Source organism: Malurus melanocephalus, unplaced genomic scaffold (assembly GCF_030028575.1).
Source record: "Malurus melanocephalus ecotype Western Australia unplaced genomic scaffold, MMel_1.1 scaffold_129, whole genome shotgun sequence".
Taxonomy (NCBI): Eukaryota; Metazoa; Chordata; class Aves; order Passeriformes; family Maluridae; genus Malurus; species Malurus melanocephalus.
This window is the reverse complement of record NW_026623361.1, coordinates 729,351-744,037: the sequence shown is the minus strand read 5'-3', so window position 1 is coordinate 744,037 and position 14,687 is coordinate 729,351. Positions and strand designations below refer to the sequence as shown.

The following is a 14,687-nucleotide window of genomic DNA, read 5'->3' as shown; positions in this document are numbered from 1 at the left end:
AGTTTAATTCTGCACTCCACTGTCTGATGAATAATTTTAGCTGATYTACTTGAAACTAGGATTTCATCCAACATTTTCAGTACTCTTAATAAAATATATAGTSCTGGATAATTATCACCACTCTACATAGCAACCAATCGTGTTAATGCTGTTTCAGGATTTGGTCCTGGAGAAGCTGAAGAGTCAAAAGTTGTCTAGTGAGCTGGACAAACTGAGCCAGGAGCTGGAGAAGATGGGATTGAGCAAAGAGCTGCTGCTGGAGGATGATAATGGCAATGATGACACGTAAGAAAACTGAGCTCTTYTGGTCATTCTTTTGACTCAGTGTAGCTGAAGCTCTTTGCCCTTCTTTTTGGTTCTAATCTGTCTCCTTGCCATTACCCTTWAAAATTTGGACATAAACCACATTTTTCTGAGACAAGCTTGGCAGCATACTGTATGTTTCGCAAAACATTTTCTTGGGTAGAAGGAAGAAGCACCTTTTCTTCTTCATGCTAGCAGTGTTGCTACAGTTCCTCTGTACTCCCCAGCAGAGTAGCTGGGTAGCTATTTCAATGTGTACTTTTCTTTGTGTTCTCTTTATCAAGTAAGATTCGTGTCTATTAAATAGTGTCTGTCATTGCTTCATGCAATTCGCAATCCAGATACCTGTTCATGTAAACATAGATGTAAGAAACACCTGATTGCAAGGAATTGTTTTGTAAGTCCTGCAATGAACAAAGAAAACCCCAACAACCTATGTGTGTGTATAGGCTTCTTGGTTAGACCTTCCTAGAGAAACAGACCCACCTTGTAGGAGTCTTTAGACTGGGGATTTTTCACCTTGTCAAGAATGTACAAAAGAGCCATGAGAAGAAATTTCTGTAATGTAATTATGGGAAAAAGTGAAAAATCTATTTTCTTTCAAGTTATGTAACACTTTGATATTTCTGTAGAACCATGGTGGTTTCTTTTCCAAAAGTGAGTTCCCCAGCTATAATATATCAGCAGTAATGTGTAGCAGTACAGCAGTAGAGGAAATAATTTCCTGAAGAAGCAAGCACATAGAATTCAACATGTAGTGAAATTGGGAATGGGCGAAGATGAATCTGCTGTTCCGATGGTGGCTCATATCCTAGCRGCAGACATTGGAAAGCTATTATCATATTTTTCAGAAAATACAAGGTTCTGGAAAGCAAAACTGAATCAGCACTAAAATCAACACTAGCTGTGAAAGAGGAAAAAATTGCAATGCTGGAAGCTCAAGCGAAAGACTTTCTGAACTTGAACCAGCAGTTACAGAATGATCTAAATATGGTAAGARCTTAAGTGGATTTTAATTTTTCATATTGCAGTTCTGCACATTCACACGTTTGGGGATTTTTTGGTTTGGGGTTTCATTTTTTTTTRAGAACTTGTTGGCTCTTCACTCTGCCCTCCCTATACATATGCTTCCCAAGAACCCTTTTTCACTGGCCTGCCTATTTTTTTGTCCCTTTCTATATAATGACACAAAATTCATAAAAAGGTGTTGGGCTAGGGGCACATCAGGAGGGKTTTTTTTGGATAATTGCTCTTTGTAGTTCTGTTTTCTCATGGCTTTTTCATTGGCATGGCTGTGTTTTTCTGCTTTGTTTAATGGAAACATAGGCTGAGGAAGACTGCAGTTGAAACATTTCACCTAATAACAGCCTGTTTGTTAGGTGACAGTGAGCTTGAGTCAAAAGGCACCTGGCTGGAGGCCAAGAGATGTGGATTCTTCCACCTGTCTGTGTCTCAGCTTCCATCTGTGAAGTAGGGTAATGGTTGTTGAACCTCTGAAAGTCTGTACAGTGCAAGGGAAGAGCGACATATCCCATCATTGTTAATGTATAATCCCAGTTCCCTCCATGTTAAAGGTTGTTGCTTGTTGGCTTTCCAGGTGAGGAAGGACTTTGATGCACTTAAGCAGACTCAACAGGATGGGCAATATGCTCAGAAGTTATTGAGGAATTCAGCAGAGCAGCTCATTCCCAACCAGCAAATGAATGAGAAATTGGAAACGGGGCACCAAGAGGCTACCACAGAGCTGCTGAAACTGAAGGACAGAGCAATTGAACTGGAAAGGAATGTAAGCTTTCTCTTATTTCCTCTCTGTTCATGAGACTTCTCTTGTGCTCACGAGTAGGTTGCTGGAAACTGGATTTTTGAGCTTAAAGGAATCTGGTGTCTTTTCTGGAGCACCCAAGTGTACCAAATTCCTTAGGAGTCTCTTAGGACTGCGTGGGACTTAAGTGTTCCATGTGCCTTGTACCCATCTTGTCCCATCTTCACAGAGATTAATCCTGTGTGTAACATGTCCTACATTCATTTAATGCTGGGAAGAGTTTGTTTTTGTGCCTTTGCTGTAGAATGGCATCACTAATTGGTTCTGATCTTTGATAGGACTCCAGATGATCAGAACAGCTATTTCTTTTCTACCTGTCACCGTTTCAATGCCATCTCTCTTTCAGAACGCAGCCCTGCACACTGAGAAGCAGCTGCTTAAGGAACAACTAAAGCATTTGGAAACACAGAATGTCTCCTTCAACAATCAGATCCTGACACTACAGAAGCAAAATGCTTTCCTTCAAGAGCACAACACCACCCTGCAGACACAGACAGCCAAACTCCAGGTCAGGGCAGCCTTGTGCCTAAGTGCAAGGAGGTTGGATTTGATTACAGTGGTGTGGAGAAGATGACAGCTAATAATGGAATATTTGTGTTGGTTGGATGCTGTGATGATGTAAAGATGAGGCTCAGAAGGTGGAGCTTCAGTTTGAGGCCTGAATTTCTCCAAGTTAGAAGGGAAATTGGCTCTGTAGTAAATATCTGGTACCTATCTTCTGCAAGAAGGTGGTTATTTAGCGAGAATTTGTTAAAATCAGTCAGCAGAATCCAGATGTGTTATTCTAGAAGCTGCAGTTCTGAAATAAAAAAACTTTGCTTTTTTCTGCCTGTGAAAGAGCTTAGCAGAAATGGAAGGAGGACGCAAGTCAGCTCCCCAGAGGCATTGTAGCAATGAGTTCCAGTCACAGTTTTTGGGCTTTCAGACAAAATACCRAAGTTGCCAATGGAAAAGATGCTCTTAAAAATTACTAGAATGTAAAAAAATAAACTTAGTTTGAGAAAGAGACCAGTTTCAGAGGATGACTGATCAGCTCTATTTTTCCAATGTGACTTTCACTTTTCAAGCTTTTCCTCTTGCATGTTCAGAGATGGGTTTTATTTTTTCTCTTTAAGTATTTCTCATCTGTAATTTACTTAGATTAGCAATATAAAAAATCATTTTACCAATTCTATACTGAAACCAGACTTGTTAGGAGTACTGCTTACATATGCAATAGTGCAGTTAATATTTTTGAGTTTGGGTGAACTTAAGCTTTCATTACTAGTGCACAAATATGGAGTAGCTTTTGACTTTGATCATGATTGTCATAGATGCAGTTGAGTTGTCTGTATTCCAGATCATGTTGGTCTTTGGGTTCAAGAGCTTCTGGTATAACAGGTTTGTTTTTTTTTTTCAGTTTGGAGGTTGTGATAATTTTCATACTGTTGACAGCCTTTATGTGATGCATACTCCCAGCAGTAATACCAAAATTATGCCAAATTGTATATAGATGTTTTAAGTCTACAAGGCTRTGTATTCATTCTTGACTAGCTCTATGTGGATATAAGCTGCTAAAAAATGTTCCTTGTATGTACCAGTAGATTCGATTAAGTAATACTTAATTTTTATTTGAGAAACTTTAGGTAGAAAATTCAACTCTCAGCTCCCAGAGTGCTTCACTGATGGCCCAGAATGCTTTACTCCAAAATCAGCAGACAGCCAAGGAGAATGAAAATGAAAATCTACTGAAACAGAAGGAGCAGCTGAAAGCTGAGTATGACTCATTGCTTCAGGACCATGAACACCTTGCTTCACTGCATGAACGGCAGTCTACGGAGTATGAAAAGCTAATAAATCAGCACAGCAGCTTGAAAACATTACACAAAACCCTGGATATGGAGCACAAAGGTCTGGGTGAGAGGTACGCTCACTGCTCAGGGCTATAGYATAACCAGAATGTGCCCATGTTTACAATTTACAAATGTCTCCAATTACAAGCAGAAATTACGGAGTTGWTGCCCTGAAAAAGTGCCTAGTCATTCTTACTATTACAACATTAGAWGAAAATATTTGCAAAGCTCTCTAGAATTTAGATCTCTAAAGGTGGCAGAACAGAGGTGAYTCTGGAGATATTTAGCAAATGTGAGCTTGGATCTTGGTGATGCTTTTGTCAGAAGTAGCTTAAATGCTTCTACTACATCTAAGGGTTTATGCTGTAACAACACGCAGCCTTAAAAAGATGCTCCCAGTTCTACTGTCTCTTGTAGTCATAAAGTCTGCAGGTCACCTAGGTAGTTACCTGTGTGTAAGTAGTGTGCATCTTGAGAAATTTCAATCACTGAACTTTGTGGCATCCGTGTCATGTCAAGGGAGGCTCTCTGRAGGAAGCTATATTGACTTAGCTATGAGGTAGTGGTATATTATTTTCTTGTAGTTCTCATAATCTAAAGCTTTTGCTTCAGGCCCTCCAGYTGAATTAGAAAATTAGTTGAATTAGGAAATCAGTAATCTGTTTCTTGTGTAGGCTCTAGTCACTGTAATTTTCTGACAAGGGTGCATGTGTTGAATAATATACATAATGTACTACTACATAAATGGTGCTCTGCCTACCTCTCAAAACTTCTCTTATACATTTCAGTGATTTTTCTCAAAACACTTGTATTTAGCTTTTGATTTCTGTGCAAGATCATGAGTTGGGGTCAGAGCAACTCAKTGGTGATCCTTGATGGTGGCCTGAAAACCTGGTGCTAAACTTTTCTCTCCCAGAAACTAAGGAGCTGGCAAATACAATGTGTGGTAGATTTTTATAAAGTACAGAAATAAACCTTTTGTGATTGAAATCTCCACTGGGGCTGTGTGACAGGACAGCTGCTTGGCTGTCGACTAAATGAGCTGTAAGTGATTACACAGACACTGCTCCTGCTTACCAAATCTCTCTCAGACTGATTAATGGTTCTCATTGATTCAGGCTTTGCTTGAGATTACTACACTGCAGTGTGTTACAGCAGTTTGCTGTGTTCTTTCTTTGCTTAGTGAGTACTAAACAGCTCTAACCTAAGGAAAACYTGTTTTTCAAAGAGTAGGTTATCTATAGAGGTAAGTGCTTGGACCACCACTGTAATCGTTAACAGTTTGGACTCTGTTTCTGAGATGCAACTGCTAGAGAGAGGTGTTGCAGGGGAGCAGATGGTGGCCTTCTCTATATTCGAAACAGATTGAGTTTGGCAGTTTTAAGAGTGCAGTATCCTCCCCAGCAGATCAGTCTTAAAAAACACTTACCAAGGTGACTTTTCCAAGGAGCCCATTTGGCTGTCAGGAAAAAAGCCACAAGGCAATTTTATTTCAGTTCATGTTTTGTTCTCCCTCCATCATGTGCTATGCAGTTAACTGGCTGAGGGAGCAGAGGGGAGAACATTAGAAAAACTGGTGTAAGAAAACTTTACTTATGCTGCTTTAAGGCATTTAACTGCTAAGACTGAATATTTCACTTTCAAATTCAGCTAGAATGCACCACGTGCTAAATTTTCCCCAGAGCTGCTCACTGTGGCAGGAGATTTTCTTGTATGCTATTTAGGAGATGGGTTTTGCTTCTCACAACTCCAAGGTCATTGGTTTTCCTCAGCTGGTGACAGCCCTGTAATCACAGTGTAATCACAGTTCTTTTGCTTAAGACAGGTTTACACTTCGGCACAAACCTATGACTGCAGCTTGCCTAGAAAAAAACACAGCAACTTTAGTTAGGTTGTGCACACCCAAAAACATGTATACAGCCAAGGTCCCCAAGGTTTGTGGAGTTCACTCTGCTGCATTCTAACCACAGAATATTTTCTGCACCAGAGCGAACTTCATTAAACCTCTCTTGGTTCTATCTGCACAGTGTTAACACTGCAGTGGGGATTTAATAATGGCTTGTGTGTAACTGCAGTGTAATGGCCTGTCATAGCCCAGCAAACCACAGGTGTGTGGGTTTGGCTTAGCAAGAAAAGGAGGGTTAGTATGGTAGGGTCATTTACCATTAATAGCAGTTTTTTGACTTTGTGGTGTCTGGCTGACTGTCTCGGTGAACATAGAAGGGCTGGCTTCTTCTTCTGCATTTTTAAAATTGCTTTACATATTGCATGTTACTGAGGGAAGGTAATAACTTTCTAGCTACAATTGATTAACAGATCCCTGAACATTTCTTTGTGGCTTAGTCTGGAGAAGTCTAATCCTGCGGCGACGCAGGAAAAAGAATCCCTGCTGTGGAGGGATTGCAGGGAGTTGTATTATTATGTTGCCTGTGCTGCCTGGTAATTATTTTTCTGAGTTCCTTTTGGCACACRCTTTTTATCATAGCTGAGAATTTTGAAAGTTGTCTCAGTCACAAATACCTACCCATAGTATTTTTCCTGAAAAAGCAGCAGAAAAAATGAAAGCCAAAAAGGAGTAAAGTGGAATATGATTGTTCAATCCTAGGAATGGATTGTGATAGAATCCAAAATAAATTATATATGCATATATAAGAAAATCCTCTTAAAACCCTTCAGTCCAAGAGCCTGATGCCTTAAAAATTTAAATGAATATGAGTGTTGAATAGTCTACAGGAAGGATAACCTGGGCCCTGGTGGTAGAGTTTGTCAGGTTGCACAGATTGTGCCCAAATTGTAGACTCCAGGCTGAATCTGTAGTAAAAGAAAATTCTGTCTGAGGATTTCATTAGGTCTCTTGACATGCAGGATCATTTCCATTTTTGCAGACAGTCCCCTCTTTCTTACCTTTCACCTAATAGCTAGGGAGCAGCTGTGGTCTKCCTCAGACTCAAATGTAGCAGCATGTGGTGTTGGGCCTGGCTGGTGACACTGGAGCAGTATTCTGCCTCTCTCTGAGGAGCCCTCTTGAAAACATAGACTGCTTGGATAAAAATGAACAGAGTAGCCCTATCATACAGAGACAGCAAAAGAATTTACAGCACAGTGTCTGCAGAGGCAGACATGGTAATCTGTGCCAAAGGACTGACTGTGGAGTTTGTCTTCTCAGACTCTGGATTGGCACATGGTCTGTCTAAAATGCTTCTTGGAGCTGGATGTGAAACTTCCCTCTGCTTTCAGGTTCTTCCATTTGTTGTATGGACATTGAATTTGAAATGTCCCGGAGCTGAATGGAGGAAGAAAACAAATAAATAAGGTTAATTAAACTCTACTGCTGTTACTGGGAATGAATAGCATAAAGCAGCTTTTGTCTGGGAGACAGGTACTTTTCTGTGTGGCCCTTCAATGGATTGGAATTTGGGACAGGCTGTAATTTGACCCTGGGATGAAGGGAATGGTAGCCTGAAAGAAAAACAAGTTGGCAGTAGTCTCTGTATTTGGTGCTGTCTGCTGGTTTTGGTTTTGTTTTGAAGTTTTCATGACTGCAGTGTAACTGTGCTCTGCATTCATYTCTGCTGGCATGAGAGTCACAGGAAAATGATGCTTGTTCTCTTTAGCTTTTTAAGCAATGATGCATCTTCCCCTTAGATTATGTTTTAAAATTGTTTGGAAGATTATTTCTCCATTACTGACAGAGATGTATCTGATATTTTGAGGCAATACCCTTTTATCACAGTCACCAAAAAATGTGCTGATGACTTCTGACATTCACTGCATCAGTGTCCCCAATGGCCTCTGCTGCAGTGTCTGTATGGGCACAGATTCTGACAGAAACCACCAGACAAAAAAAAAAATCTGGGAACAGCTTGCTGCCTTGAGAAGTGATCTCAATCCACCTTGTTCTTTGCAGCGTTTTCTGAGTGCAGGTGGTGTAGCAGCTCAGGGAGGCTGAGCCTGCCTAATCTATGTCTGTGCCAGGGCAGTTGTTCCATACTTGGGTTACTTTACCATTCCAGAGATCAAAATTAAAGACACYGTTGATGGCATCAGCCCTCTGTTTCTACCCATCTCCCTGCCCAGAATGGTTTATGCACAAGTTACATAAACCAAATAACAGTAGAAGGCTGGATGTGAACACCAGTTTTGCTCTTGGYTTTCTCACTAGTGAACAAGTAGAGCCACTCAAGCAGGTGAGTCAGCCCCTGCTTTAAAGGTGTTTTTCTGTCAACTCCTTGATACTCCCSTCATCAGCTGTCTGGAATATGCAGGAGATTCATAGCTGTGCAGGATGGTATTACCTGTGTGCATAACCTAATATGCATTAGGTTGTTACCTAAAACTCTTGCTCACTGCACTGCTTTCTTGTTGCTTTTTGGCAGCTGCTTTCTTGTTAGGTTTTTGTCACTTGCTACTGTCAATTATTTGTGACTGGGATTCCAGTTTAGTGTTGCTATTTCCACTCATTCTGCAGAATCTCATGGTTTTACCAAGTGACCAGAATCTGGAGCTAAAGTAAGATTCTGGTAATTGTGTTCCAATTTGCCTAAAAAATGCCTTTTTTTTTTTTTTTCCTTAAGTCCTCTCTGCTTAGTGTTAAGTTGAATTTTCATGCATAGTGTGGAATTCTTCAGCTTTCGTAGAAGTTTAACCACATAAACGTGGATGAAACTAAGCAGGCAGAAAAAAAACCACCAACTTTCTGGTCCTTGTGATATTATCTATTGAAAATCTTAACCCAGAGGAAGAAAAATGTTTAAATGAAAGCTGAGGGTATGCTCTTGCWCCTTTTGCAGATACAACAGTTTAATGAAACACAAAGCAGAATTGGAGGAGTTGGAATTAGTTTTAAAAACAGAGAGAGAGGTTTTGCAGCAAGAGAGAAGATCAAACGCAATAACCACTGGAGAAAATCAGAAGCTAAGGGAGGAACTGGACAGGTATGGCACCTTTGCTAAATTCTTATATAYATAATTTAAAAGTCAGTTGTACCAAATACAGTTGTGTTGCTGTATGTCTGAAATACCTTAAYGTAATTTGCCTTTTCTTTTTTCTCCTTTGCTGTATTGTTAATTTGGTAATTTTGACTCACATCCACTTCATGAGTATCGTCAGCCAGTACTATTACTTGGTGGTTCAGACGTGGGACCTTTGCTCATACAAAATAAGCTTCCACACATGGTTGGTTCAGTTCACAAGTGTTTTCTGTAATGAATTGTTTTCAAGCATTTGCTTTTAGGCAGAGCTACAAATGCCCCACCCCTCAAATGATACCTGGGTTTTTACCTTAAAGAGAACTGATTTATGGTTTTTACACCATATAATTTCATAGCTGTCACTGTTTATTTTCTGCTGCCCAGAGAAAACTGCCATTCCTGTTACTAAAAGCAGTCTCAGAGACTGTTRATCAGGGGGTAACTATTAACTCATGATACAGCCCCTTTAGAGAGCCACACCCAAAAACCTCCCTGTAGCCTTCCACTGTTCATACTACACAGCTGTTTTGATAATCTACTTGGTACAAATAAGAAGCCAAAACCATATCAAATTAAAGCCATATCAGGTTGAATCACATTTTAAAATSAGATTCTAAGTTGAGTTACAATTGTACAACTGTACTTTAGAAATGTGCAGAGCTCTGCAGAAGTTTTCTCAAGTTTGCTGTTCCTAGCTCATTTTCTCAGGGACAAAGATGTTGCATGATGTTGATGCAGGACTGGCAGAGAACCAGGCTTATCTGTCAACAGATACAGAACTGATTCTGTTTATTTAGTTATATTATGCCTTCATGATTTGTAGATACTTTTCAGTTTATCTAAAAGGCAATAGCAGTTTTATTTTTTATGTATTTTCATTTCAATTCTTTTGTAGATTTGAAACTTTTTCTGATGTTATCACTACTTCTTAATAAAACTTTATTATATGCTTAGAATAAGGATGTCCTTAGGAGTTACTCTTTGAAGCTGTGTTTGATTTAATGAGAGCTGCCAACTGATGGTATGGTCTTTGAATGTGAGGTAGTTTCTGTGAAGTGTCCTTCATAAGCCTGCTGACATCTTCATGTTTAGGGTGAATTTCTTGCACAACCAGCTAAAGGCAGAGTATGAAGGGCTGCATTCACACACTAAAGAGCTGAAAACTGCCTTGAACAACTCTCAGTTAGAGCTGAATCGTTGGCAAGCACGCTATGATGAGCTGAAAGAACAGCACCAATCCATGGACATCTCTCTGACCAAGCTGGACAATCACTGTGAGGTGAGTAGCTGTACTTGGCAGCTACTGCTGCATTTACGTTAGAGAGCTGACATTCATTGTGTGAAGCATTTGACATGCTATATATGGAATGCCAAATGATATAAAAACACCACCCTTATACGTTGAAGTTTATAGATTTGTATCCTAGGTTGCCATGCAATAGTGTTATCTTGATTGTGGTGCACTCCAGGGTAGTCAGATGCTGAGGAAAGATTAATTTGTCTTGTTTGACAGCTGCTGTCGCGTCTAAAAGGAAATCTAGAAGAAGAAAACCATCATCTCCTGAGTCAGATTCAGATGCTCAGCCAGCAGAATCAGATGTTRTTGGAGCAGAACATGGAGAGCAAGGACCAGTATCATGAAGAGCAGAAACAGTACATGTAAGAAAAAAGAGATTTGAATTGTGTAACCTAAAAAAATAATCTAGACAAATACAGAATACAAACCATCTATCAGGACTGGAAGAGCAGGCAGTGGAATGCTTGTTCTGCTTCATAGCTGTTGGAAAAGGGGATGTTTGGAATGAAATAAGTGTAATGGGAGAAGGCAAAAAATGCTTTCACATTACCTTACTGCAAAGGGATGTTCAGGAAACACCTGGTCAAGCATAGCTCTTTTCAGATAATACAGATGAACCTATRTGGAAAATTCAGTTAGAAAAGATGGAATGCTAAACCAAATGAACTTCTCAAAGAAGATGAGGTTTGGAAAGCCTAGAAAGAGTTTTAAGATTTTGGAAAACAGTCAAGTTGCAACAAAAATTTAGTCCTATGAGAGTCAATTTATATTTGTGTTCCTGAATAATAGCAAACGTATTCCTCTCATTTGCATTTCAAGAAATACCTGCTTTGGTGTTGTTCTTAAGGATGCAGGTATTAATGTACATTGCTGTGTCCTTCATGCACAAGGTGACACGCTGAAGTGACATACCCTGTTTAAAGATACTATACGTTCACACAGAATCCTATTTTCACTACAGTGAATTCACCAGTCACTTAATAGATACGAAAGAAGGAAGAAAAATGTTCTTAAGCCAAAGAATTTTAGTTTAAGCACATCAGGATTATACAGGAGTTACTGAGTTAACTTTTTAGCATTACTGGTTTATATGGTTGAAGTGTTAGAAATTGCTGAAATTGGCTAAATACAGTTCTAGATATACKCTAATATGTTTATCCTGGTGTTTGACAGTTCTGTGATGGGGGTACATTTGGCCTACTGCTTGAATGAAAATAAGATTTGCTAACTTCCATTGTGTAGGTTAATAAAATAAAGAGTAAAAAATACAGTTAACCTTAACACCCACCAAACTAACTCTGCCTGAGGTATTGTATTAGTAATCTAGCACCACCATCTACTGTTGTTCTTCCATCTTTTATGCTTATTGCACAAAAATCACCCATCAGCAAGATAAGTAGGCTTTTGCATTTGCCCTCTCCAAACAGACTGTGAATGAGTTCAGTGGGATTCTGAAGGTTTGGGATAGGAAGATATTTTGGTCTCTTTCCTCTCTTGATGGCTTCCGGTGTTCATTTTCATGAYTATGCCTTATTGCATACAGATGATTCAGAATATGCTTTTCCCCCTGACAGTGATAAATTGAACGCATTAAGGAGACACAAGGAAAAACTTGAAGAGAAGATAATGGATCAGTACAAGTTCTATGATCCTGCTCCAAAAAAGTAAGTCCTGACATGGGTTCAGTTCTGCTGTACAGATCTGTGTGGGCAAGAAAGGGCTTTCTATGACTGGGGATAACAGAAACTTTATCTGTAGTAAGGGTGGTGTCATCTTGTCTCTTCACTCTCACTCTGCAAGCTATTCCCTGAAGCAGCAGGTTGTGTTAATGTAGAGCGTAGGGTTTTGTGTGGGTTCCTCTGTATTAATACAGGAATCTGAAACAAAATTATTTGGGAAAGGGCCACCTTTGTTCCCAGTATGGTGACTAAGCAGCACTAGGAGCTTTCAGAGCTGCTCTTTCAAACGCAAGGGATAAGYAATCTGTTGGAAAGAAAGGACTTAAAAATTATGTTGAGAACAACAAAAATGAGCCAAGCTAATTCCACCATACATAGTTCTGACTGATAACCTTAGCAAAGAGGCTTCAAAGCAGTTTTCATTTATTTCCTCCTCAATCTGTTCCTATAGTGGAGTTTTTCACACTGTAAGAATGTCTTATGTGGGTCCATATGTGTAGTTTAGATTTCTAGCAGAGGGAACAGTTGTCTTTCTCACATTTCTCATGCTGAAGAAATATTTCTGTAAAAGTAATTTTGATTTTAGTAGAGAAATGGATCTCAAGTGTGTGAAATTCGTGCTGCATTTTTTGAGCCAATTCATGACAGTAAACAAATAAGAATGTAGGATAGCTTGATGGCTTTAACTCAGCTGTTACCTTCCTAGGGGAGTATTTCTTGTAGCATTTTCTGAATTCCATTCACCAAACCTGCTTTATCAGGAAAAACCCCTGGATTGGAGCCAGAGCCTTAGTCAAATTAATCAAGCCAAAGAAGGAGACTCCAAGGGAGCGGTTGAAACCAGCAGCAGAAAGCCCCACATGGCATTCTGAATCCCCAGAGACGGTGAACTCTCCGTCTGCCTCCCAAAAATTGAAACATCAACATGAGGCTCAGGATAATACCTCTCAAGGGTCAAACCCTGTGGAAGAGAGAGAGAACCCTGGGGGTTCTTCAAACAAAGGTAAGGAATGCCCATCCTAAATTCATGAGCTGAGTTTTATTTAAAAAAAAAATATTTAATATATAGGCTATGTTAATGTTCAGTCCTTTTCTTTGTTTTGGGTTTTTTTACGTTTGGTTCGTTTTGGGTTTGATTTTGTTTGTTTTTTTTTTTAAGCACAATAAAAGCTCTAGTATGCGTAAAAAAACTAGAAATTTAAATGAACTCTAGAAAGTACTGGGTTTAGTTTGGTTTAGTTCGTTTTCTTCCATTTATCTACTACTTCTCCCTTCAGTTCTTCATAAAATTTCATGGTTTGCCTAGATGTGTATTGGTTCAAATACTTCATTTACTGGGGTTTTGCAACAAATCGGTTTCAAGCTGAATCATGGAAYAGCGTGTGTTCAGGAGAGGCTGCCCTTTGAGGGGCATGAGCTGGCTGAGAGCCACTGCCAGCAGGTGGTGCACGTGCAGAACAAATAACCCATTAATCGTAAAGAACCAGTTTATCATAACCTGGTAGTTTTGGAGGACAATACCATGTGTTTGATGTGGAATTAAACCAGGAATTTCTTCGTGTAAAATGATGAATTTTTTTTGCAACACTAGGGCGTATGTAAAGAAGATGGAATGATTTTCTGTTTAGTTAGTTTATGCAGTAATTCAGGCGTTCCTAATTATGGTAAATTTAAAGGAAAATTCCTCAAAATAAATACTCTTTATCCTTATTAAAGGTAATATATATGTCTGAAGCTTTCTGTCAGCTTCTATGTATAGATGCTTGAACTCCAGGAATACTTTTCCAAAAGCAATTTTGAAATTAATTCTTGAGTAATAATTCCTGTCTTCCCATGCTGGGGGGTCAGAAACAGAAGGGGGAGCAGGTGAGAAAAGTAGAACTCCTATTATAAACTACTGCAAGTGTCTGTCTGTCTTGAAGGTTTTGTTTTGATTGGGTAAAACCTATTATCCAGTCTAATTCTTGGAGGTCATTTATTCACTTAGAATAAACACAGATGTTTTATGGAATAAGATCATCCATATGATTCCAGGAGATGTTAAGTGCATCCGAAGTTCAACATGGGAAGCTGGGGTGGGRTTTCCACGGAACAAGGCCCTTATGGAGTGCCAGAGATACGAGAAACTCTGGGGCTTCATTCGTTTTAATGTTATGTGAAAGACACTTACGTGGAGATGGAGATCGATACTAAAGCCTAGAAGGCATCTAGGAAATTTGTGTTACCACTGAGTAACATGTACACCTATYTTATTTTAAAATGTTAAGTAAAAAATTTTGAATGATCTAACGATAATTTCTTAGTGGACTTGCTTAAATATTGTGTGTATRTGTTCATCTATGCCTTAATCTGACTCAGATTAGCTATGTTTGGTTATGAATTCATCAATCCTCCATAACAGGTGTTAGTCATTGTTTAGCCTTTTTCGTTTTTACTGGTTGCGTAGTCTTTAATCTGTGTTAAGACATTTTAAGTTTTATTTATAAGGCTTTTTTTTTTACTTTTTTTTTTTTCTTCTTCTTTTTGGGATACCTGGGTGATAACAATTTAGCTGCACAGCGCAAAAAGATTGCCTTTTTGAGAAGCAAAAACAAGGATAAAGAAAAGTCTCCTAAGTCTCCATCGAATCATCAGTCTTTCTCTAATCGGCTCCGGTTCTGGTCTTCTTCCGACATCCCATCCTCTCCTAATGAAACTCTTTCTTTCCCGGAACTGGGAGTTTTCTAATAGTTTCTCTGTAGCATTTATCTTCATTTATTTCTGACAAATATTAAAAAAAAAAAA

At 39.1% G+C, this 14,687-nt stretch overlaps 1 protein-coding gene across 7 annotated transcripts in view; it reads left to right on the top strand.

Annotated features, from left to right (window-relative positions):
* CCDC88C (coiled-coil domain containing 88C) overlaps positions 1-14,687 on the top strand; it is a 95,757-nt gene that overhangs the window by 71,752 nt on the left and 9,318 nt on the right. For 6 of the 7 annotated variants that reach the window (XM_057370607.1, XM_057370604.1, XM_057370602.1 and 3 more), the window contains 10 exons: positions 158-285; positions 1,155-1,296; positions 1,901-2,089; positions 2,472-2,633; positions 3,751-4,028; positions 8,748-8,891; positions 10,020-10,206; positions 10,441-10,586; positions 11,799-11,888; positions 12,665-12,906. In XM_057370607.1, the coding sequence (XP_057226590.1) occupies positions 158-285; positions 1,155-1,296; positions 1,901-2,089; positions 2,472-2,633; positions 3,751-4,028; positions 8,748-8,891; positions 10,020-10,206; positions 10,441-10,586; positions 11,799-11,888; positions 12,665-12,906 (1,708 nt within the window). Of the gene's footprint in view, positions 1-157; positions 286-1,154; positions 1,297-1,900; positions 2,090-2,471; positions 2,634-3,750; positions 4,029-8,747; positions 8,892-10,019; positions 10,207-10,440; positions 10,587-11,798; positions 11,889-12,664; positions 12,907-14,454 lie in introns of all 7 variants that reach the window. The other variant, XM_057370608.1, reaches the window with a different exon arrangement.